Below are 27,183 nucleotides of genomic sequence, written 5' to 3'. Positions count from 1 at the left end.
CCGATTTAATTTTGAAATTCACTTTCGGCCTGCCGATAAGAACATTAGGGCCGATGCTCTCTCTCGTTCCTCGGATGCCTCGGAAGTAGAGCTCTCTCCGCAACACATCATTCCTCCTGACTGCCTGATCTCCACTTCTCCAGCCTCCATCAGGCAAACTCCTCCAGGGAAGACCTTCGTCTCTCCACGCCAACGCCTCGGAATCCTCAAATGGGGTCACTCCTCCCATCTCGCAGGTCATGCGGGCATCAAGAAATCCGTGCAACTCATCTCTCGTTTCTATTGGTGGCCGACTCTGGAGACGGATGTTGTGGATTTTGTGCGAGCCTGCACTGTCTGTGCCCGGGATAAGACTCCTCGCCAGAAGCCCGCTGGTCTTCTTCATCCTCTGCCTGTCCCCGAACAGCCTTGGTCTCTGATTGGTATGGACTTTATTACAGACTTACCCCCATCCCGTGGCAACACTGTTGTTTGGGTGGTCGTTGATCGATTCTCCAAGATGGCACATTTCATCCCTCTTCCTGGTCTCCCTTCAGCGCCTCAGTTGGCAAAACAATTTTTTGTACACATTTTTCGTCTTCACGGGTTGCCCACGCAGATCGTCTCGGACAGAGGCGTCCAATTCGTGTCAAAATTCTGGAGGGCTCTCTGTAAACAACTCAAGATTAAAGTAAACTTTTCTTCTGCCTATCATCCTCAATCCAATGGGCAAGTAGATAGAATTAACCAGGTCCTGGGTGATTATTTACGGCATTTTGTTTCCTCCCGCCAGGATGACTGGGCAGATCTTCTACCATGGGCCGAATTCTCGTATAACTTCAGAGTCTCTGAATCTTCCTCCAAATCCCCATTTTTCGTGGTGTACGGCCGTCACCCTCTTCCCCCCTCCCTACTCCCTTGCCCTCTGGTTTGCCCGCTGTGGATGAAATATCTCGTGATCTTTCCACCATATGGAAAGAGACCCAAAATTCTCTCTTACAGGCTTCATCACGCATGAAGAAGTTTGCTGATAAGAAAAGAAGAGCTCCCCCCATTTTTTCTCCTGGAGACAAGGTATGGCTCTCCGCTAAATATGTCCGCTTCCGTGTCCCTAGCTACAAATTGGGACCACGCTATCTTGGTCCTTTCAAAATTTTGTGCCAGATTAATCCTGTCTCTTACAAACTTCTTCTTCCTCCTTCTCTTCGTATTCCTAATGCCTTTCACGTTTCTCTTCTTAAACCACTCATCATAAACCGTTTCTCTCCCAAACTTGTTTCTCCCACTCCTGTTTCCGGCTCCTCGGACATCTTCTCCGTAAAGGAGATACTGGCCTCCAAGAAGGTCAGAGGGAAAACTTTTTTTTTGGTCGATTGGGAGGGTTGTGGTCCTGAAGAGAGATCCTGGGAACCTGAGGACAATATCCTAGACAAAAGTCTGCTCCTCAGGTTCTCAGGCTCTAAGAAGAGGGGGAGACCCAAGGGGGGGGGTACTGTTACGCCGAGCGCTCCGGGTCCCCGCTCCTCCCCGGAGCGCTCGCTACACTCTCGCTACTGCAGCGCTCCGGTCAGATCCACTGACCCGGTGCGCTGCGATACCGCCTCCAGCCGGGATGCGATTCGCGATGCGGGTGGCGCCCGCTCGCGATGCGCACCCCGGCTCCCGTACCTGACTCGCTCTCCGTCGGTCCTGTCCCGGCGCGCGCGGCCCCGCTCCCTAGGGCGCGCGCGCGCCGGGTCTCTGCGATTTAAAGGGCCACTGCGCCGCTGATTGGCGCAAGTGGTTCTAATTAGTGTGTTCACCTGTGCACTCCCTATGTATACCTCACTTCCCCTGCACTCCCTCGCCGGATCTTGTTGCCATTGTGCCAGTGAAAGCGTTTCCTTGTATGTTCCTAGCCTGTGTTCCAGACCTCCTGCCGTTGCCCCTGACTACGATCCTTGCTGCCTGCCCCGACCTTCTGCTACGTCCGACCTTGCTTCTGTCTACTCCCTTGTACCGCGCCTATCTTCAGCAGTCAGAGAGGTTGAGCCGTTGCTAGTGGATACGACCTGGTCACTACCGCCGCAGCAAGACCATCCCGCTTTGCGGCGGGCTCTGGTGAAAACCAGTAGTGACTTAGAACCGGTCCACTAGCACGGTCCACGCCAATCCCTCTCTGGCACAGAGGATCCACCTCCTGCCAGCCGGCATCGTGACAATTAGTGTGTATGAATGTCCCTTATGTGGGCTTATTTATTTTGGGATAGTTGTACTTTTTACAGTTTTACATTTTACAAATAAACAAATGTGTGGGGTGAAATTGAAAAAGAAAATGCAATTCTGAAAATTATGAGGGGTTTGATTTTTAACAGCATCTGTAAAATTTGTTCTGGAGTTCAGGTACAATTACATTGATATTAAACTTATATAGTTTTTGTGATGTTTTACCATATTTTGTCCCCTCTATTCTTTTTATTCTTGAGTCTGCAACATGTGTGATTAATAATATTATATTTGAATAGTTCAGCCATTTTTGCACCTAGTGATACCAAATATTTTTATATAATGTGTTGTACTAAACAGACACATGATAGAACTGACACCTGTGATGCCATGGTCCCTGTTGACTGGAGCATCTGAGGGGTGTTGTGATTGGACTGGGAGCTGCTGTGCAGTTATACTATACAGCAGGCATTCACCTCATATGGAGCAGGCTAAGATCTTCAGCTTGCTCAATGTCCCCACCCCATTACCAACATACCTATACATAGAAATGTAGGAAACTGTTAAAGAGAACCTGTCATCAGTATTATGCTGCCCAGACCATGGGAAGCATGAATCAGGTACAGACCTACTTATTGAAATGGTGTATGATTCACTCCGAAATGCAGCTTTAACCAGTTAAGGACCCAGGGCGTACGGGTGTGTCCTGACACCCTGGTACATAAGGACCCAAGATGTACCTGTACTCCCATGGGAAATTTGGTCCCCGCCGCGCGCCGGGCGGGGACCAGACCGGGGTGACTGCTGATATTGTTCAGCAGGCACCCCACGCAAATGCCCAGGGGGGTCATCAGACCCCCCCATTTCGGCGATCACTGCAAATCGCCTGTGAATTCACACCCGCGATTTGCAGCAATTCCAGGTCATATGGGTCACCGGTGACCCAGAAAATAAGGGGGATCGGGGTTGTCCAAGACACCCACGATCCTCCTGAAGGGATAGGAGTGAGGTGGCAGGGGTGCCACCTCTCCTATCCCTGCTATTGGTCATCTAAAAGCAACGACCAATAGCAGATCTGGGGCAGGGGGGTTATCTTTCGGTTGCCCGATTCTGCCCACCCACAGTAGGCTGGGCAGAACGGGGAAACCGACGAGGACTGGAGCCGAAGGTCCACTTACACATCGGCGGCGGCAGCGGGCGGCAAGCGGCTGCGGTGATCGGCAGCAGCAGAGGATGGCGATGCGCTCCCTGGATCCTACGGAAGCCGGTAAGTTGCCTAGCAACATCTGGAGGGCTACAGTTTGAGACCACTACACAGTGGTCTGTAAACTGTAGCCCTCCAGATGTTGCAAAACTACAACTCCCACCATGGCCAGACAGCTGTTTGCTGTGTGGACATGCTGGGATTTGCAGTTTTGCAACAGCTGGAGGGCTACAGTTTGGAGATTACTGTGCAGTGATCTCCAAACTGTGGTGCTCTAGATCTTGCAAAACTACAACTCCTAGCATGCCCACACAGCAGTTTGCTGTCTGGGCATGCTGGGATTTGCAGTTTTGCAACATCTGGAGGGCCACAGTTTGGAGATCACTGTGCAGTGGTCTCTAAACTGTAGCCACCCAGATGTTGCAAAACTGCAAATCCCAGCATGCCCAAACAGCAAACAGCTGTCTCGGCATGCTGGGAGTTGTAGTTGCGTACCTCCAGCTGTTGCATAACTACATCTCCCAGCATGCCCTTCGGCGATCAGTACATGCTGGGAGTTGTAGTTTTGCAACAGCTGGAAGCACACTGGTTGGAAAATACTGAGTTAGGTAACAGAACCTAACTGAAGGTTAGTATAACTCCCAGCATGCATGGACTGTCAGTACATGCTGGGAGTTGTAGTTTTGAAACAGCTGGAGGTTTGCCCCCCATGTGAATGTACAAGGTACATTCCCACGGGTGGGTTTACAGTAAGTTTCCTGCTTGAAGTTTGAGCTGCGGCAAATTTTTTGGTGCAGTGCAAACTCCTAGCGGGAAACTCACTGTCAACCCGCCAGTGCGAATTTACACTAAAAACACTACACTACACTAACACATAATAAAGGGTAAAACACTACATATACACCCCCTTACAGTGTCCTCACCAATAAAAATGAAAAACGTATTGTACAGCAGTGTTTCCAAAATGGAGCCTACAGCTGTTGCAAAACAACAACTCCCAGCATTTCTGGACAGCCACTGACTGTCCAGGCATGCTGGGAGTTTAGCAACAGCTGGAGGCACCCTGTTTGGGAATCACTGGCGTAGAATACCCCTATGTCCACCCCAATGCAATCCCTAATTTAGTCCTCAAATGTATATGGTGCTCTCTCACTTCAGAGCCCTTCGTATTTCAAGGAAACAGTTTAGGGCCACACATGGAGTATTTCCGTACTCAGGAAAAATTGCACTACAAATTTTGGGGGGCTTTTTCTCCTTTTACCCCTTATGAAAAGGAAAAGTTGGGGGCTACACCAGCTTGTTAGTGTAAAAAAAAAAAAAATTACACTAACATGCTGGTGTTGCCCCATACTTTTTATTTTCACAAGCGGTAAAAGGAAAAAAAAGACCCCCAAAATTTGTTATGCAATTTCTCCTGAGTACGAAAATACCCCATATGTGGGCGTAAAATGCTCTGTGGATGCACAACAAGGCTCGGGAGTGAGAGCGCACTATGTACATTTGAGGCCTAAATTGGTGATTTGCACAGGGGTGGCTGATTTTACAGCGGTTCTGACATAAACGCAAAAAAAATAAATACCCACATGTGACCCCATTTTGGAAACTTCACCCCTCATGGAACGTAACAAGGTGTATAGTAAACCTTAACACCCCACAGGTGTTTGAAGAATTTTCATTAAAGGATGGGAAACTGGTGTTACCCTAAATTTTTCATTTTCACAAGGGAAAATAGGAAAAAAGCCCCCCAAAATGTGTAACCACATTTCTTCTGATTAAGAACATACCCCATATGTGGATGTAAAGTGCTCTGCGGGAAAACTACAATGCTCAGAAGAGAAGGAGAAAATTTGTCCGGAATTGAAGGCCACGTGTGTTTACAAAGCCCCCATAGTGCCAGAACAGTGGACCCCCCCACATGTGACCCCATTTTGGAAACTACACCCCTCATGTAATGTAATTTTTCATTTGCACAGTCCACTGTTCCAAAGATCTGTCAAACGCCAGTGGGGTGTAAATACTCACTGCACACCTTATTACATTCGGTGAGGGCTTTAGTTTTCAAAATGGGGTCACATGTGGGAGGGGGGGTCCACTGTTCTGGCACTATGGGGGCTTTGTAAAGACACGTGGCCTTCAATTCTGGACAAATTTTCTCTCCAAAAGCTCAAAGTCGTCAAACATCTGTGGGGTGTTTAGGCTCACTGTTCCCCTTGTTACGTTCCTTGAGGGGTGTAGTTTCCAAAATAGTGTACCATGTATTTTTTTTTTTTTTGCTGTTCTGGCACCATAGGGGCTTCTTAAATGTGACATGCCCCCCAAAAACCATTTCAGAAAAACTCACTCTCCTTCGCTCCTTCCCTTCTGAGCCCTCTAGTGCACCCACAGAGCACTTGACATACACATATGAGGTATTTCCTTACTCGAGAGAAATTGGGTTACACATTTTAGGTAGATTCCTCTCCTTTTACCCCTTGTAAAAATAAAAAAACTGGGTCTACAAGAACATGCAAGTGTAAAAAATTAAGATTTTGAATTTTCTCCTTCAATTTGCTGCTTTTCCTGTGAAGCACCTAAAGGCTTAACAAACCTTTTGAATGTCATTTTGAATACTTTGAGGGGTGCAGTTTTTATAATGGGGTCATTTATGGGATATTTCTAATAAGAAGGCCCTTCAAATCCACTTCAAAACTGAACTGGTCCCTGAAAAATTTAGATTTTGAAAATTTTGTGAAAAATTGGAATATTGCTGCTATACTTTGAAGCCCTCTGATGTCTTCCAATAGTAAAAACCTGTCAACTTTATGATGGAAACATAAAGTAGACATATTGTATATGTGAATCAATTTATAATTTATTTGGAATATTTATTTTCCTTATAAGCAGAGAGCTTCAAAGTAAAAAAAAAAAAAATGCTTAATGCTTAATTTTCAATTTTTTCATCAAATTTGGGAATTTTTCACCAAGAAATGATGCAAGTATCGACAAAAATTTACCACTAACATAAAGTAGAATATGTCACAAAAAAAGAATCTCGGAATCAGAATGAAAGGTAAAAGCATCCCAGAGTTATTAATGCTTAAAGTGACAGTGGTCAGATGTGCAAAAAATGGCCGGGTCCTACACTGAAAATTGGCTGGGTCCTTGGAGCCAAAAAGATAAACAGATTTGTAAGTTACTTCTATTAAAAAATCTTAATCCTTCCAGTACTTGTTAGCTGCTGAATACTACAGAGAAAATGTTTTTTCTTTTTGGATTTCTTTTCTGTCACGACCACAGTGCTCTCTGCTGACCTCTGCTGTCCCTTTTAGGAACTGTCCAGAGCAGCATATGTTTGCTATGAGGATTTTCTCCTGCTCTTGACAGTCCCTGACATGGACAAAGGTGTCAGCAGAGAGCACTGTGGTCGTGACAGAAAAGAAATCCAAAAAGAAAAGAATTTCCTCGGTTGTATTCAGCAACTAATAAGTACTGGAAGGATAAAAACATTTTAGTTGAAGTCATTTATAAATCTGTTTAACTTTCTGGCACCAGTTGATTTAAAAAAATAGAGATATATATAAAACTCATAATATGCAAATTAACTTATTGGTGCACTGGGGGTGTTCCCAGCACCTTGGTGCAGTGTTCTACCTGTCTGCAGCAACCCTGTAATACCCCCCCCCCCCCCCCCACGCACACACACACACACATAAATCTGCATTTTCTTCTGTTCAACATGTTGTGATGTGTTGACATCGGGGAAGCAGCACGTGTACATTCGTGGTCCAGGGGCCATATGTGATGACACCAACACAGCATTATGTTAAGCAGCTGTCTGCTTTATGTTGTAAGAGAATTCTAAGAGCGTAGACCGGATGCCCAGTTTATTACCCATTTAAGAATCTAAGTTCCCTTTCTTACAAAAAACTTAAGGCACTTTCAATGCAAGAGAAGACTCACAGGATAGTAGCAGTTTATTTAAATAATAATCCCATTTGTGACTAGGTATTCAGGATGATAAATAACCTCTGCCTTATGGTGGCTCAGCATATTATCTTGAAGTATTCATCACTGTTTACTTCCAGGCAGAACATTTTTTTTCGGATATAAACCTTTTTTTATGAAAGAGATTAAATATTTTATTATACCTCTCTTTTTCTCACATCTCCACCTGACATTTTTGTGACTCATTTCCCCTTTGTGTTTCCCCTCCTGTGTTATGGGTATATGTTCATGATATTAATACCTTAATAAGTAAAGCTTACAAATAGTAAGATAACAATACTTTTCAATATCCAGCCCTATGGTACGTCTACTGGTGATGGTTTGATTGTGGTGAGTAAGCCTCTTGAAACATAAAAAAAAAAAAGAGCCCTGTGCTCGAGATTCAGCAGTGAGCTCGGTGTTCCAAAAAGAAAATAATTTCCTCTGTAGTATTCAGCAGCTAATAAGTACTGGAAGGATTAAGATTTTTTTAATAGAAGTCATTTACAAATCTGTTTAACTTTCTGGCACCAGTTGAGTTAAAAAAAAGGAGTACTACTTTAATATTCCGCTTATCTTCATTTTTAATGTGAGTATGCCAGAAAATTGGTAAAAGTTGTTTGATAATTGTCCCATCATTTTGCCCAGTGTAATGCCCTTGGTGGTTGTTGTTGCCTAAATTTCATGCTGTTAATGTACTTACGTTGTTTAAAAGATGTAATGAATACATTGATCCCCAAATAAAAACTTAAAAAGGTTTTTCACCAATAATTTTTATTTCTTTCTCTTAATAAATATATCATCATGTGTTTACATTATAGAGCATTACAAAGTCAAAGCAGCATGGCGCATTGGTTTCAGCATTTTAGCATTAAAGGGGTACTCCGCCCCTAGACATCTTATCCCCTCAATCTTGCCCCCTCAATGCAAGTCTATGGGAGGGGGCGTGACGACTGTCACGCCCCCTCCCATAGACTTGCATTGAGGGGGGCGTGGCTTTGATGTCATGAGTGCTGCACGACCGTGACGTCTAGAGCCTCCGGCACTGCACCTGACACTCTAAACGAATGCCGGGTGCAGCAGGGAGATCATGGGATATCTTTTGGATGTCTAGGGGCAGAGTACCCCTTTAAGTGATGGGTGCACAGGACACCATTGACCATCAGGCAGTAATTCTACCCTTTGACCCCAAAAAAATATTCCAGTTCCCATTTTTAAAATGCAAACATTGGTTCATTTTCAATACTGAATTTTTAAAATAATGATGAAGTTGTATATGCATACAGCTCTGTCTTCTACTAAATAATAATAATGCAACTAAAATAATAATTTTGTCTGAATAATAATGATGTGATTAAATACAAAATGTAATACCCTTTTATTGAGCCATAATAAACCTAATAATCAATGGACCCTCTAAGTAAATTCATAGCTGAGCTGTACTCCGTGGCCATAGTCTTTGTACTGCTATATGTTGCCACCATACAGCATCTGATGGAGTTTAAACAGAGCCATCAAGTCAATTAAACACTCTATACCCAAAAGTATAAGTCAAGTTAAGTTGACCCTTCGAAAAGCAGTCACCCGAAATAGTAAAAAACCTGCCTGACCCTCTACTGGAAGATATATTAATCTCTGTATTCATTTCCCATAGGAATCACAGTAACCTAAAATGCTTTCTTAGAATGCCAATTCCAGAAGCTGTTGAATTCCTTAAAGGGGTATTCCAGTAAAAAAAATACAAATAAATAAACATTTTTCATCATATCAACTGGCTACAGAAAACTAAACAGATTTGTACATTACTTCTATTAAAAAATCTTAATCCTTCCAGTAGTTATCAGCTGCTGAAGTTGAGTTGTTCTTTTCTGTTTGACAACAGTGCTCTCTGCTGACACCTCTGTCTGTCTCAGGAACTGTCCAGTGCAGAGGTTTGCTATGGGGATTTACTCCTACTCTGGACAGTTCCTGAGACAGACAGAGGTGTCAGCAGAAAAGACAGAAAAGAACAACTCAACTTCAGCAGCTGATAAGTAATGGAAGGATTAAGATTTTTTAATAGAAGTAAATTACAAATCTGTTTAACTCTCTGAAATCAGTTAATATGAAGAAAAATGTTTTTTACTGGAATACCCCTTTAAGTCTAAAAGGTCTATCCTAGTGACAGATTTTCTTTAAGGGTACAACCTCACTGTAAAAACCTCTATGTATCCGGTTAACATGTTTACCATATATCTTGCAACATGAACCATCAAATCTCACATCTATTATTTTATTCTTTCAGAGAAGTCCTTGCAAATGCATCTGTGACTTGGGAAGAGACTTGTACTCCAAGGGTAGCAGGCAAGAGGAAACTTATCGCAACCCTTGATTCAGAAACTCTTCGACATGTATATGGAGAGCTGGACTTGGAGATCTTACCTGGAGGCTATTAGTAACAGCATTTTGTATTCCAATTCATATATTTACCAAAAATAAAAATCATTAGAAATATTAGTAAACAAAGCCATTACCCACTACAAGATATATACCTATACATTTGTCATATTACCTTTGTGTTGTGCTAACTAGACATGAGCTATTCGATCTGGCATGAATTGGATTCAATCTGAATTCCACAAAAAAATATCTGTACTCTCTGTAATTCATTTTGAATTGTTTTGTCCCTGCTCCTGTAAAGTGAATGGCCCAGTGGTCAGCTGTGATGCTGTATGTATCCATTTACTGCATTCACTGGGCTGGGTGCCCTGCACAGTTCCAATCTGCTCAATTTATTGTGCAGGAGCAGGGACTCCCCTTAACAAAAAGTCCCTGCCCCTGAACATACTTTGCATGGGCAATCACAGACAATCAGAACATTTCCAAATCAGGATCCAAATCTGAAACAAATCTGACAGCCTGAATTAAAGAGACCTGTAAACTTAATTTTTTTTATTGAAGAAAATAAAAAATTTGAAAAAAATAAAACCACATCCATGGAAATAATGCAGCATCTATCACACAAATGCAACCAATATTGATATTTTTCATGCATTAGCAGAATTTTTATGCTGCCCAAACTGGTGCTTTTCAGAGTAATCATAGTTAAAAAATGACACCTGAGTAAATAGTTCTCGGGGCAGTTCCGGTAGCACCCGCCCGCTCGGTCAACTTAAGTGACGTGTCTCTCCCTAGCAGTGAATCGGGAAAGATGCATCACTCAAGCGCTGCAATTCCTGCACCAGTGTTATGCTGCCCGTGGTTTGGGAAGCATAAAACTGATGACAGGTTCCCTTTAACATTTGACACAAGAAATAGTTGTTCCCCTCAGCTTCTTCTCTAGTGCACCTGCAGCCAGCACAGACATCAAAATAACCCAATAATGATGAGGTACCTTATATTAAGAAATGTTAAGGGTGATGAGAAATGCTGCCTTAGGGTCAATTCACACGTACAGTATTCTGCGCAGATTTGATTTGCAGGATTTCAAGTCATTCAGTTTACATTGAAATCTGCAGCAGAAAATCCTGCGCATCAAATCTGCCCAGAATACTGTACGTGTGAATAGACCCCTAAAGAGCACCTGTCATTTGGGAAAACTTTTCACATGTCCTCGCGAGATCTGAGCGTTTAGACCTCCACCGATCAGGAAAATGAGACAAAAAATGTACACTTTCACACGCTTCTTTCCCTGCTCTGTATTACATGATCAAAACATTCTCCTTCCACTTACATTGTGAGTTTATCTTGATCAAGTGACACGGAGCTGGAAGAGAATATGCTGGGAGCGAAATTCATTCTCCTGATCGGTGGAGGTCTGAACACTCAGACCACCACCCATCCAAATTTTTGGATATGTCGCTAGGATCTGTCAAAAGTTTTTCCAAATGACAGTGGCTATTTCAATATTTAAGGGGTACTCCGCCCCTAGACATATTATCCCTCATCCAAGGGGGGGGGGGGTTCGGGGTCTGACCGCTGGGACGCCCCACGATCTCCGGCCCAGCACCACGGCATTCTAAACATTTATGTACTTAAAGGCGGTTTTGGGCGTTAACATCACACCCCCTCCATTCCTGTTTATGGGAGGGGGCGTGACGGCTGTGATCACTCGACCACAGCTGTCGTGCCCCCTCCCGTAGACATGAATGTTTATCCTTTTTTAGGGTACGTTCACGCGAGCGGATCCCCAGCGTGTATTACGCTGCGTATCTGCCGCTGAAGGCCCGCTGTATGCTGCCTTTACGGGTGCCTGCTCGGAGCGGCAATACGCCGCTACAAGCAGACACACTGAAGTGATGTGCGAGTCGTTGCGCATGCGTGGTGTACTCGCACACACCGCGGAAGCTCCCCCTGCTCTATGAGCCAGGCCGAGAGCTGCCGCGATGTGCGAGTATTTCACACATCGCCATGTGTCTGCTTGTAGCGGCGTATTGCCACTCCGAGCAGGCAGATCCGCAGCATTATACGCGCTGGGGATCAGCTCGTGGGAACGTACCCATAATGTACACAAAGACAGAAAAAAAACCTCAAATCATATTTGCTCTTATTTGGCTTTTCTAAGGGGAAAAAAAAGTGACATAGAAATTTTTTTATATTCATGATATGGATAGAAACACATGGAATTTAAATGGAGATCCCTGTGGTTTCAAAGTGAGATTTATATGTAAGAAAACATGCATGCACGCCAAAAATATACAGGGCATAAGCTGACTACACAAGTCTGTACCCATCTCTTCTCCATGTTTGACTAGAAATGAACAAATACCAGAATGGTTTCCATGCCATGGCATCATATATGTATCTAGCAATCCTATTCATTCATTTTGTATTAGTTTTGTCTTAGTCCAGTTTGTTTACTCTGTAGCCTTAACCCAACCATCCTTTATAAATGCACACATGTATTCCAATGTATTCACTCTATGATGAAAAACGTTTTATTTGCTTTTAACTTTTTGTAATCTTTATTCAAATACTGGAAATAAAGCATATTTCAATATAAATGATATAAAGATTTAATTGTGAAACAATATTCTACACCTTTTAACCTTACAGATCGCTTTGCTCTATATAAAGTTGAGCCTTTACAGCAGTGTTTCTCAACCAGTGTGCCTCCAGCTGTTGCAAAACTACAACTCCCAGCATGCCCTTATACACAATCTATACAGAATCCAAGGTCCCTTATTGCAACCCTTGAGTCTGTCGTACTGTGTGTAAAGAGCGTATGTGTCTTAAATGGGGACAATTAGTAAAGACTTTCAGGTGTTCTTGGAATCAATATATCTACCAAGATCTAATAACTACACATTAGTATGTTCACTAAGCTATTTCCATATCCCCCAAAGAATATAATGGAAAGTGACTGTGCATGCAATGTTTTTCCAAGCCCGATGTCATTGAGATCGTGACAGGGTTAAACTGTCAGATCTCCAGCAATTACGCTTTAAGGGTGCGTTCCCACTGGGCGTATATGCAGCGTAGTTCACGCTTCGCAAAATTTATGGCAGCAGCGGGAAATACACTGCGTATTCCTTGCTCACTAAACACACAGGGCTTTCCGGCGCCAGTCCTATGTGTGCAGTGAGTTTTGGAGGCGGAGCCGCACGTCACAGTGATGCCGGCACACGGCCCCCCCCTCCAAAACTCACTACATACATAGGGCTGCTGCCAGAAATTTTGCTCAGCGTGAAATACGCTGCTTATATGCCTGGTGGGAACGCACCCTCCAATGGCATATCCTGTGAATATACCAGAAAAGAGTGTTAGGCCATGTTCACATGGTGGAAAATGAGCGGAATGTCTGCACGAGTAAACATGCGGAAAACATTCCGCACATTTGAATGTTCCGGTGGACGCTAGGAACACTCGGAAATGTAGCATCTTATAGATGGCAATGCATTTCTGAGCGAAATCCACAAAAAAAGAATAGACAAGTTGGCTGAGTGAACATACCCTTAAAGGAAAACTGTCATTATTTTCTCCCACACTATCCACACTACTGGATAGTGCGGGAGACGCTGATTAAAACGAGCCGTACCTCGTCCCGATCCGCCTGGCCGTTCGCCCGCAATTGTGGTTTTATTCTATGTGTATATCTTGCTGTAACTGGCACGGGCGGGGCTTCTGCAGCTAACTGAAACTGACATCAGCCCCGCTTATGAATATTCATCCCCCCTCCCTCCAGTTCTACCTCTCTTCGCCGCTCCTAACTGGAGGGAGGGGGGATGAATATTCATAAGCGGCGCTGACGTCAGTGTCAGTAAGCTGCAGAAGCACCGCCCGTGCCAGTTACAGCAAGATATACACATAGAATAAAACCACAATTGCGGGCGAACGGCCGGGCATATCCGGGTAAGGTAGGGCTCGTTTTAATCAGCGTCACCCGCACTATCCACCAGTACTGTGGATAGTGCGGGAGAAAATATCTGACAGTTTTCCTTTAAGGTGAATGTCCGTGCGGATTTCAATTGGATTCTGCTGCTCTGTGCATATGGGTGGAACTCTGATTCTGCTGTCCACAGAAAGAATAGGCTTGTCTATTCTTTCTGCAGATTCCGCTCGGAAATACATTGCCGTCTATGAGATTTCTGAGCAGGCCTAGTGCCCGCCAGAGTGTGCAATGTGCAGAATGCCCGCAAGTTTTTTCCAGGCAGACGGTCTGAACATTTTCGGCCATGTGAACCCATTCTTAGGGTATGTCCACATGGCGGAATGTCACATGGTGGAATGTCCACTTGTGCGGAATTCCACTTGAATATTCCGCAGACATTCAGCTTCAGAGTCCCATTGATTTCAATGGGATTTTGCTGCACTGTCCACTGTGCAGAATTTTGTTAGCAGATGCTTCTGCTGTGGAAATCCTAATTTCGACGTCCACAGAAAGAATAGACTTGTTTATTTGTTCTGCTGATTTCGCTCAGAAATGCACTGCCATCTATGAGATGGCGCATTTCCGGGTGGTCCTAACGCCCTCTGGACTGTGCAAATGTGCGGAATGTGCACGTGTTTTCTTCCGGATTCCGCTCGGATATTCCATCGTGTGAACATGGCCTTACTGGAAAACCTGAGTGCTGTAGCTATTCATAGGTTGAGGTTGGACATTCCTAAAATGATCTTTTTTTTTTTTTTTTTTTACAATAATGTTACTTGTCGAGGGGCCTCATATACAGTATACAGTAGGTATTTTGGTAGGACAGAATTGCATGCAGAATATATCATGCATTTTATCCATTTAATCATTGGTAGAAATTTGCATTATACCTTACTGCTACAAAAAGTAGTAATAGCTAAACCAGGCTGTGAAATCTTTGTGCAGCAGCAGTGATATGGCGTCATTTCAGCAGTAACAGTATCAGATTTGAAATGAGGCTGTTGTTTATTTGCACATTTTGTCAGTTTTTGTCATTTATGAAGATGAACTTCTACCAAATGAGAAAAAAAAGTTAGAAAAAAGATTGTTCCTATGAACTTCTTTTTTTTTTACAAGGAGAAACATAGCACACCAAGGGCTTCGACAAGAATAAGAAATGGCTAAAACTAGTAATATTACAACCAAGACGAATGTTGTGAAGTCAATTTACCTTATGTCTGTTGCAGTTTGATGTAAATTAGCATTCTAAACAGCTGTCAGGTGATAGTAAATAGCCCAGCCTTCACGCTGATCTGCCCTGCTGCAACAGATTCATGGCATGCTCATAGATTATACCAACATTTTAACGTCACAGAATGTATATAATATGATGGAAGGGCTTGCTTTATTCCTCATTAATAGTAGTATTAATCTAAATATCATGGACAGTGCTGTTTTTCCTTCCTTTTAATGATTAATTGGTGCTTATCGGGCCTATACTGTACTGTGCAGCCACACACACTATATGTGCTGATGTATGGGGCCTCTGTATGGCACTATGTTAAAGAATACCTCTAGAATGTGGCATTTTATTGAGTATACTACCATTCTTTCTTGTTGTATTCATGTGTAATCTAAGGGCAGGGTCACACAGGGTGCATCCACAGTCTATTTCACGCAATGGATGCGCCAACGTCAGTCAAGAGGACCTGTAAAGCGAGCTCCAGGCTGAGGACGGGTAGCTTTGTGTGTTCCCTGGTAGTGATGGATTTCTGCAGTGGAAAATCTGCTGCTACGAGCAGACACACAGAGCTACCTGGCCTCAGCCGAGAGCTCACCCTGCAGTCCCTCTGCGACTGCCGTCGGAGCATCCGCAGTGTGAAATATGCTGCAGATGTGCCGGTGTGACCCTGACCTAAAAGAAAAACTCTCTGGATGAGAATAGAGATGTGCAGAGGTATAATAGGGCCTCATAAACGGCTATAGATGTTGTTATAAAGCCCCATACAACTTTGAGTTTGTATGGAGCCATATTACAGCTAAATGCAAGTCCTTATACTGCCTATAAATTGTGTATATAAAAGATATGGATACAATACACATGGATACAATGTCTAAAAGCTATAGCCCATCTCTGAATTTGAAAACTAAGAAAAAGAAAATACTCCTTACAACCAGAAATAAAATAGGAAATATTAATTATGATCATGCCATAAGTAAAGCATGAATGCAAAAGTAACCTTCAATATAGTGACAGGATTCAAAGGCGCTGGACACATAATAAGTAAAGCATGACATATACAAATCAAATTTGCTTAAACTAATTCCAATAGTTTACGCATTTATGTTTATTTATTTTCAAAAGTCTGTATTTTTTTTATTAGTATCTCCAAATGAAAATCAACATATCTATTTTTCAAACTTAAATGGTTCTGTCACATCCAGTTGGGATCAGTGTAGACTAGGACTTACCCCTACCACTGTCCCTACCTACATGGATGATTAACTTTAAACAGTGCTCCTCAATTGGGTGACAGTCCCTACGCTAGATCAAGTATCAGAGCGTCATGAGGTGTCAAACATTCAAAGACAATAACACACTCGCAAATACGGTATAAAATCAACAAAGAATAAACAGCAACAAGCCAGGAGTCAGAACCAAGAGGGCAACAAAGTGCAAGATGAAACACAAAACAAAGCCAGTACAGACAAGGGTAAAACCTAGACAGTGGCGCAGTACAAAATCCACAGACTGGAGATTAGTCAGGGCATAAAAGCAAAGGTAAATTCACAGAAGGTTGAAACAGGGAATTCACCTTTATCATGGGCACAAACTAAAGACTGGACAACAGAAGACACCACAGCTGCTGAAGGAGGAGTGGAGTGTATGAGTTACAGTGTATGTAATAGGTTCTTACATATTAGCTGGTTTTACACAGTGTACACATGTGGCTATATTGTTCTATTAAGTCCAAAAACTAATCAGTTAATATGTATGTGTAGGTTAGTCTTATGTGGACACTAAAGATACAGAATTCCAATTCTTATACACAAAATTCCAATTTCTATTGCTATTTAACTTTACTGGCAATGAACAGATTGTCTAGTGCTAGTTCTAGTGTTTGCATTTTCTAGATTGTAAATCTTGTTTGTTTTAGGATGACCATAGGGACTTTGACTGTGACGGACCTGATTCTGCTTTCTTGTGGGACCTTGTGCTTCTTCATAGCGTGTTTTCTGAAAGACATTGAGCAACCTTTGCTAGGCAACTACAGATTTTGCTATGGCTCCTGCTTCCTAATCCAGTTTATTAGCTCCCATAGAGAACACCCACACTATCTGGAGATGGCAGAGTACAGTACCTACCAAAACAAATAGGTAAGTTGTCCAACCTCACAGGGTTCTTTGGGTATGTCTGGGACCAAGGGCGTTACTGGTACACATCCTAAATTTACCACCATGTACTGATATGTCCACTTTAACCTCACTGAAGGGGATATAAATTTTATGTATTAACTTTGAATTAATATTTCAATCTGACTATGAGTCATGGATAACATATTTTTAGTGTTGAGCGGCATAGGCCATATTCGAATTCGCGAATATTCGCGAATATATGGACGAATATTCGTCATATATTCGCGAATATTCGCATATTCGTTATCTCCTCGTTTTATTTTTGCATATTTGAAAATTCACGTATGCGAAAATTAACATATGTGAAAATTTGCATATACAAAATTAGCATACGCGATAATTCGCATATGCGAAATTTAGCATATGCTAATTTTCGCATATGCGAATTATCGCACGCCAGTCTCACAGAGTAGTATTACAGCCTTCTTTACACCACACAAGCTGGAAGCAGAGAGGGGTGATACTATGATGTGTACTGTGAAGAAAAAAAAAAACAAAAAAAAAAAACAATATTCGTAATTACGAATATATAGCGCTATATTCGCGAAATTCGCGAATTCGCGAATATGCGATATTCGCGAATAATATTCGAATTGCGAATATTCGCGAGCAACACTACATATTTTCTCATTTACATAGGAAATCACTTACCATTAATTTTTGCCTGGAATCAGCGTTTAAAGTGTCCCTGTCAAAACCTTTGATCAATCAAGGTCTGAGCGTTTAGATCCATAAAAAAATAAAATGGGCAGGGGAGTGAAGCGCACAAGCTACATGCTTCTCCTTGCTAATTCTAATAATTGGTAGGGGCCTGAACACTAAGATGCCAACCAATCAAAAGTTGCGGCATGTCTCTGTGACATGTAAGTAGTTTTGTTAAATGTACAAAATGCAAACAAAAGTTGTCAGAAAGGAGCAAAAAATACATAATTCATTTTGCTAATACATTCAGATTTATAAGTGTACCCTTTTAAATCGGGCTAGCTGTTCTATACATCTATACACTAATTAGTTGTTAAGCCCATATTAGGGTATGTTCACACTGAGGAATTGGGGCGAAAATCAAGCAGGAATTTTCTGCCTCAAAATATTGTTACTTTTCCACAAGAACTCACAGAGATTTTGCGCAGAATTTCGCACTGAAATCACACTGAATTCGCGCGGAAATGCAGGTTTCATGTGGAGGAGGAGTATCGAGTATTTCTATTCATAAAATTTTTTCTTTTTTCATGCGGAAATTCCGCGCAAATTCCACGCCAACTCCGCGCGAAATCCGTGCGGATTCCGCGTGGAAATGCTTCTGACTCAAAAAAATATATAACATTGATCTCTATGGGAGAACAACGCTGATTCTGCCTGAAAGAAAGAACATGTTCTTTCTTCAAGCAGAACATACTTCCTTGTCAGAATTCTGCTTGAGGAAATTCCTCAGTGTGAACTGAGGGGCAGAAATTCTGCACAGCTCTATGGGGGTTTTCACTGCTGAATGATTTGGAGAGGAAAAAGCGAGCAGAATTACTTGTGGAAATTTCTCTCCAATTCCTCAGTGTGAACATACCCTTAGGGATACCAGTCTAGTGTATAACCCAGAAGAGTCCATTATCTAACCTATTCCACAGAAATCCATTGTAACAATGTTTTATATTTAATATAAGACTATCATATTTTTACATATCATATATTAAGGCTAAGGTATATATTTTTTTCATAACCGTTCTATTATATATGAGTCTTGCTTGCTGTTGATCCAGTTGAATCATATAATAGTGTAACATTTTTACTAATGTATTTTTCAGTACATAAGACGTTTACAAGAAATATGTATACGTTGCCAGAGAAAAATACAAAAACACTGAAAAAATGAAAAGTGAATGTGGTCATATAAAGTTGCTACATTGTTCTGGTCTGCAAGTCATTAACATTCTATTTGGCTATTTCCTCTGTTTTTATACTTTAGAAAATGACTACTTATTTGATAGATTGGCCACCAGTTTTGAAGTATCTGAACACATGTATTAATCCAAAGAGAAATCCTTTACTTACAGTTTTCTCAATATGTTGTTATTGGATCATAAGGGATTGTTCTAAGAAATCATTATTGCACTTCATCAAAGTTTCAGAGTAATGTGCGGCAGAGTTTATTAAACCCGCAGCTCTTTTCAGCCATGGAATTTCACTGAAATGTAATATTTTCAGACTGGAAGGTATTACATACGAATGTCTTCCTAAATCATAGTCCTCAATAAATGTTACTGTCAATATACATACTATATAGCAGTGTTTCCCAACCAGTGTGCCTCCAACTGCTGGTCATCCGGGCATGATGGGAGTTGTAGTTTTTCAACAGCTGGAGGCTCCATGAATGGATAATACTTGTAAATACATTCTGGTTCCCTAAATTTAGTGTCAAACCAACCAATTTTATTGAATTAGGCAAGAAGGTAGCAATACCAAAGTAAAGCAAAAGTATCGGGACGCAGCCCGAATCAACAATAAGGCAAAATCAAATGAACAAAAGAATAAACAAGTCCATGGGTCAAACATGTGTGGACGTAAACAGACAGCAGGGTAATAAAACAGTAGGGGTGTTGTCAGTGATTACGTTAGAGATGAGGTATGGCGAATCTCCGGACAATAGGAGGATGACATCCAAGGAGACCAAACCCTCTCATAGGAGGCCATCATGTCGGCGCGAACCGCGTTAATTTTTTCAAAGATCAGAATATCATTAACTCTATCAACTACTCTATCAATAGACAGGACTGGGCTCTTCCAGCATGTTGCTATATGAATCCGCACAGCCAGTAGTATGAATTACGCTAATCTAAACTGGCTGTTGGGCATCCTGCGCGGCTGTCTGCCGAGGAGACAAAAAGCAGGTTGGAGGGGACAGCGAAAAGAGAGAACAGAGCGAAGAATAGAAAGAACAGAAGTCCAGAAAGCTTTAGCGAGAGGACAGGTCCACCACACATGAAGCATGCTTCCCCTATCGGCACAACCCCTAAAACAAAAGGGAGAAGCACTGGGGAAAATGGAATGTATTCTCGTGGGGACATAATACGTCCTATGTAATATTTTCAGTGACGTCTCAGTAAGAGACACTTGCCAGCTCCCTCTACTCAAGGTATCGCAGCACTCCCTCCATTCCTCTAGAGACATCTCCATATGGAAATCAGCCTCCCACTGAAGCATGAACGACAGTTTAGTGTCGGGTGGGGGAGAATTTAGCAAACCATATACTATGGCTAGAAGTCCTCGTCTAGAAGGACTATATAGCATAAGACGTTCAAACCTAGTCAACTGTGGTATAGTGCGTGCAGGAAAATTAGAATGTAGGAAGGAAAAGTTCTGGTGCGTACGGAAGAGTTCTGAGGGCGGGGGATGGAATTGTAGAGTAAACACATCTTTTGTCATCAGAACCCCACGAGTATGGAATTGATGAGCAGTAGTCAGGGACTGTGAAGACCACCAACGGAATGAGGAATGAGCTAGACCAGGCGGAAAAAAAGGGTTACAGAGGATGGGTAGGAGGGGAGGAGGGCAAGATTGTAAGTGAAAGCGAAAGCGGACCAGTCGCCAAATGGAAAGGGAATGAAGAGTGAGAAGAGCAGAGTAAGGGACATATTTAGCAACAGGTTGAGTAGATCACATTAGGGAAGAGAAGGAGTGGGGAGAGATGAGAGAGGATTCGAGGTGAACCCAAATGGGGGTATCGCCATCTGCCAGGAACCAGGCCATCTGTCCCAGTCTGGCAGCATAATAGTATTTTTGGAAGTTGGGGACGGACATACCACCTAAACGCTTATGAAGGTACATTACATTACGCGCTATGCGGGGGGTCTTGGATCTCCATATAAATCTAAAGATATCGGACTGGAGGGACTTGAGATCCGCCGTCGAGACCGGAACTGGAAGAGTGCGAAACAGGTACAGTAGTTTAGGCAGAATCACCATTTTAACCGTGTTTACTCTTCCGATCCATGATAAGTATGGCCTGTCCCAAGTGCGGATATCATGTCGGATAGATTTATATAGGGGCGGGTAGTTCGCACCATAGAGGGAAGCAACCGCCGGGGTTATACGAACACCTAAATAAGACAGGGTAGGCATTGGAGGGGGAAAGTTAAATTTAAGGGAAATCAACTTTTGCGTATGGAGAGGAACGTGTATATAGAGTGTTTCAGACTTAGATGGACTAATCCGGAGGCCCGAGCAAGTCGAGAAGTCTGTGAGTAGGCGAAACAGGTTAGGTAAAGATGATAGGGGGTGTGTCAGGGAGAGAAGGAGGTCGTCGGTAAACAAACAAAGTTTATGGATGGAGTCCTTGATCGTAACCCCCAGCACAGTGGGGGAGGCTCGTAGGGATCTCGCCAGGGGCTCCATCGCCAGAGCAAAAAGAGCAGGGGACAACGGGCATCCCTGGCGAGTGCCCCTCTTAATTATAATCGGGGAGGGGGAAGAGGTAGGGAGTTTGAGAAAAGCCGTAGGGTTGAAGTATAGCAGGTGCAGAAGGTGTACAAACGGCCCAGTGAACCCCATTTTAGAGAGGACCCCCCAAAGGTATGGCCAGAAAACTGAGTCGAAGGCCTTCTCTTTGTCTAAGGCCAATAGCATAACAGGAGTAGAAGTGGAGGAGGCCCAATGTACAACCCCCAATACTTTTCTAATATTATCCGCCGCCTGTCTCCCTGGTATAAAGCCCACTTGGTCAGCGTGAATAACACGGGGCAATATACTGTTCAGTCTGCGTGCCAGGATAGACATTAAGATCTTTGTATCCAAATTAATTAAGGAGATTGGGCAGTAATTAGAGACCAGGGATGGGTCCTTCTGGGGTTTGGGGATCACAGTTATAAGGGCATCTAAGTACTCAGGGGGCAAAGAGGGAGCCTTGAAAAGGTTATTATAAAGGTTAACTAGATGGGGAACTAGAATAGGGGAGAATTTCTTATAATACATTGCAGACAGCCCATCTGGGCCAGGGGCTTTCCCCAATTTCAGAGACGCAATCGTATCTGATACAGTTAAGGAGATTCCTCTCAGGGTCAGTGAGAGAAGGGAGGGAGGTAGAGTCAAGAAAAGAGTTCAGATGGGGAGCAAAGGTAGGTGACTGGTCAGGGATAGAATAGAGTTTAGAGTAGTAAGAGTGAAAAGTCTGGTAAATCTTGTCAGGGTGGGAAAACCGGGAACCAGGATGCAACTGTATGGTGTGGACATAATTAAGCCGTTGTTTGCTGCGGAGCATATTGGCAAGCAACCTATCCGGCTTATTGGCGTAGCGGTAGTATGTGGCCTTAGTCCACCTAAGCGCTTTTTCCACTCTGGTGGACAGGACAGCATCCAGTCGCAATCTGGTATCCCGGATAGCATTGTGGAGATAAAGAGAGGGAGCACGCTGGTGAGCCAGGGTGAGTCGAGAGAGCTTGTTATGTAGTGTATGTTGAAGTTGGGAGCGACCTCTTTTCATGTATGAGGCTAGCGATATGAGCCTTCCCCTAATGAAGGCCTTGTGGGCAGACCATACCCAGATCGGGTTTGAGTTTGGAGTAGCATTGGTGGAAAAGTAGAATGTGAGATCCACTGTAAGAGAACGTTTAACTGTCTAGTTAGTCAGCATAGACTCGTTAAGTCTACAGGTAAAAGGTGTGGTAGGACCACCTATAAGATCCAGCTCTACACATACCATCTCATGGTCAGACCAGGGAGAGGCAATGTGTCTCTCGTACAGAAGGCACGGCAGAGAGGAGGTGTTGAGAAGTAGCCAGTCTATGCGAGTGTAATTTTTCTGGGAGGATGAATAGTAGGAATACCCCCTCGCTTGACCATTGTGCTCCCTCCATGCATCAGCAAGTTGAAGTGAATGGAAGGCCGAAACCAACCTTTTCTGCAACGCTCTAGACCTACCTAAGGGACTAGGGGAGGACATGTCTAAGTCGCCATCGTAGACGAAATTAAAATCTCCTGCCCACACCAGAACATCATAAGAGTATGATAGGAGTAAAGAACAGAGAGAAAGAAAGAATGAAATAGGAGAAGAGTTAGGAGCATAAGAGTTAAGTAAACAGATCTGCTTACTATACATGGTGCCCAACAGCAAGACATACCTGCCCTCGGAGTCTGTATGAACGCGGGTCACCTCGAATGGCAACGTATTTTTCAAACAAATCAGTACCTCCCTGCTTTTGGAGACAAAAGATGAGACATAAAACCGGGAGTACTGGGAGTGGAGGAAGCTAGGGCAGGAGGACTGAGAGAAGTGAGTCTCCTGAATGCAAATTATATCAGGGCGGTAGCATCTATAATCTATGAAAGCTTTCCTCCGTTTGGGGGGGGAATTAAATCCCCTGACATTATGGGAAATTATCTTACACATAAGACAAAAGACCAGGCAATGCAGAGACGGGACAAACACACAAAGACCATAGAACACATGGACCCACTGACTAACAAAAATTAACAACATCAAACCACGAACAAAACACTGAACAAACAGAAAAAAGTCAAACTGGAAAGCGAAGCCGTATAATATAGCGGCTCCGCTTACTTCCATCTCTTGAAGGAAACGAAGGTCACATCAGTCCAGTCACACCAGCCCTTCTAGGATCGGTGGCTTCAGGACGCCAGGTGAGAGGGGGTCACGGGTATCGGTAAGTCAACCTTCAGGGGCCATCCCCAGGCACCGCTCTGATCTACGCTGGGTCGAAGGAACACTGGTCCAGGACTTGGCGGGTCGGGGGCCCCTCCGAGGCAAGTCGGTTGCAGGAGGCTGTTCCGGGGCAGTCCAGGGGATACCCTCTTTAGTGAGGGCAGTTTGGGCCTCAGACAGGGAGCGAAATTGGTAGGGGCGTCCCTTAAGTTGGCAGATGAGGGAAAATGGAAATCCCCATTTATACTTCACCCCCTCCCGGACCAGGGCTAGCGTGATGTGGCAAAATGTCCTGCGCCTTTCCAGCGTGGACGGGGATAAATCCGAGTAGAGGCGCACTTCAGCGGGCATGCCAGGTAGCGCTGTCAGGTTGCGGGCGGCAAAGAGCAGGGGATCTCTCACCTCCGGGTAATGCAGTCAGAGGACCACGTCCCTCGGTATCTCAGAGGACCTCGGGCGACCCAGGGCTCTGTGGACACGGTCCATACGGAGAAGCTCGGGCTCATATTGCGGCAGTAGGGCCTGGAACATCGCGTCGACCGCAGATTTCAGGTTAGTCTCCGACTCAGGTAGTCCCCGAATGCGAATATTGGCTCTGCGGGAGCGGTTCTCCAGGTCTTCAAGTTTGAGTTCGATAGCGTCAAGCTTGGCTGCATGCGTATCGATATCCCGGCGGTCAGACTCCACGGCCTCTGCTAAGTCGTCCAACTTGTTTTCATTGTCGGAGACTCTCTGACCCAGCTCTTGAAGCTGCGCCGTAAAGTCTGAGACAGCTTTTCTGAGCTCCAACTGGAACATTTGCTTGATCTGGCGGAACATATCTGCCGGGGACATCTGCGCCAGGTCCGGCTCCCCTTCTTCATCAGACGCCATATCAGAGCGGTGTGGGGAGGCTGCCGCCACCATATTGAGTTTCGGGGAGGCTCTGAAAAAGTCCGGAATGGACTGAGAAAGACGCTGAGAGAGGTTCTTATTTCGTGACCGCTGCCTCCTGGGCATGACCAGGTCCAGTTCGCACTGAAACCACTGCGTGTGGAGCCTTTAGGGCGCTGATTAGGGCTTAGATAGGTGAGACTGGCGCGGAGCTTACATCACCCACGTCACTTCAGGTAAGCCGCGCGCATGCGCCTCCCTGGTTCCCTAAATTTACAGGTATTTTCTGACTCTAACAATAGGCCCCCAATTTACTACTTACAAACTGTATTCTGTTAGCTGTTCTTGTATGTACAACCAGAAATGTGCAGACTCTGAACTGTAATCCATTTGGTGCTGGCCATACTGGGGTGCAAACTCTAAGAGAACCCCTGTTTTTTCACCCTAGAGATATGGAATTTGCTGTAGAATATAGTTGAGAGTTGTCTCCAGGAGAGCAGTTAGAATGCAACAAGACAGAGGACAAGATAGTATTGTAGTCAGTATTGTAGACAAGGAAATCCTTGTGATGTCATTACCGACATCATGAGCTTAGCTTGCAACCTAATGTGGCTGCACATGTAGGAACATAGCACTCCATATGAACATTATAAATGTTCTGGTTAGAAATAAGTGAGCCGCTAAGCTGAGCAAAGCATTAAACAGAAGATTGACCTCAGACAGTGGCCTTCAGTCATCTGCATTACAGTTGGTGCACTACAAATCCCAGCAGACTGACACCAGAACGAGCCCATAAAAGATATCACATACAATACAATACCTAGCAAGCTGGGCAAAGCAGTGGGGTGAGTATTTTAACATAAATACTCATTAAAAGCATTAAGACCTGGAATATGCATTTTCGGCCAAGTTACGTGTATTTTCTGGGTTTAATCAATAGAAAACATATAGTATTTCTACCAGGGCTTAGCAAAGTTGATGTTTCAAAATGTATTTTTCATATATTAAAAAAAAACTGTAAAAACCACAGTGTAAAACAAAGCTGAAAGCCATACAGGGGTACTCCAGTTTAGGAAAATGTATCCCCTATCCAACGGATAGGGGATAAGTGTCCGGGACCCTCTGCGATCTCCTACACAGTACTCTGGCTCAATCGTGTAGGGAGCAGGGGTCAGCACATGCCCTACATGCTTCTCTATGGAGAGCTGGAGTTAAACATGTACAGCCTAAATCGGACTTCCTCTTTAAGGGTGGTTTGACACACGGAGTAATTTTACAACACAGACTAATCCACAGCAAACTTGGCATCTATGCAGATTTGGATTAAAATTTGTAATGATAGTTTAGGATTTTACCTCTTTAGAATACACACCATTGCAAAGGCTCCAATCCGCAGGAAGTCTGTGGTAAATCTGCATCCAAATTCCCATGCATGATTATTACAATACACATACATACAATATACATAAGTGAGTCCACACTACCTATGGACGTTATATGCTAACAGCAGGAAAAAAATACAGAGCAATGATATTGCAGTCAAACATACATATAAAATTAGTCAAGTTATAAGGATATTGCTATGTTTGCATTGTAGCATATTAATAATGCAGTCTATGACTAGATTGACAGGAAGGAAGTCTGCCGTCTCCTCACAATTGACATGAGCATTTACAGCTGCCCGGCCAGCAGAGATTAGGTGAAGTTCTGACACACACAGGTTAAAATGGTTACATTTGTTTTCCACTTTAACTGTCTGCTAGTCAGCAAGGATGAAGAGTTCCACTGCACAAGTCCTGTAGGCTTGAGAGAAAGGGGAATGGGAAATCAATGCATTTTCTCTGTTCAATTAGGTTCATTGTGATGCAGAACCACCTATTCACATTAGCGGCCTGCAAAAGATCAGTGCACAAATGACTATCTTTCACCAGCACCAGAGTATTTTGTAGTATCGAAATTGTCGTGTTTTGTAAAACAAGATGATTGTGTATGGATGATCATTAGACAGGTTTGAGTGAGGCATGAGTATGGCATTCTTTAATACCCCAAAAGGTTTTTTTCAAAATTCTATTGTAGAGCTAGGCATTAGGGGTCTCTATGGACTATTACACCAGTAGGACAATTTTCACACATTTGGAAAACACAAATATAACCTTAAAGGGGTATTTCATGATTCCTTTTTATTTGACTATGCTACAGGGGCTGTAAAGTTAGTGTAGTTCATAACATAGTATCTGTACCTGTGTGTGACGGTTTTCTCACAATTCCTCTGTGATTTTCACCCCAATATTTATTTTTAACAGCATACAAAATTACTGTTGTCTCGGATTTTTCCAGGTTGCAATGCGGTCGAGACCTGATTCATTAGTGAGCTGATGACAGGGAGCCTGTCTGCTTCAATGGGTGGAGCGATCGCATGGCGGGAACAAGATCAATCTGCAACTAATGCAACAGCTGTAGGCACCCTGATTGAAAACCACAGGTATTTTGAATGGATGCAGCTCATTTATGTTTCAATGGGTTGGGTGGCTGAAGTGTGGGAGGGAGGAAAATGGAATTATGGGATTT

At 43.4% G+C, this 27,183-nt stretch overlaps 1 protein-coding gene across 6 annotated transcripts in view; it reads left to right on the top strand.

Moving 5' to 3' along the window:
- F13A1 (coagulation factor XIII A chain) overlaps positions 1–12,305 on the top strand; it is a 151,408-nt gene extending 139,103 nt beyond the window's left edge. For all 6 annotated transcript variants that reach the window (XM_056518479.1, XM_056518478.1, XM_056518482.1 and 3 more), the window contains one exon: positions 9,636–12,305. In XM_056518479.1, the coding sequence (XP_056374454.1) occupies positions 9,636–9,786 (151 nt within the window). In that variant the 3' untranslated portion in view covers positions 9,787–12,305. The remainder of the gene's footprint in view (positions 1–9,635) is intronic.
- Positions 12,306–27,183: the final 14,878 nt, after the last annotated feature.

This window comes from Hyla sarda, chromosome 5 (assembly GCF_029499605.1).
Source record: "Hyla sarda isolate aHylSar1 chromosome 5, aHylSar1.hap1, whole genome shotgun sequence".
Classification (NCBI taxonomy): domain Eukaryota; kingdom Metazoa; phylum Chordata; class Amphibia; order Anura; family Hylidae; genus Hyla; species Hyla sarda.
The sequence above is the reverse complement of the archived record's forward strand: the minus strand, read 5'-3'. Positions and strand labels throughout refer to the sequence as shown.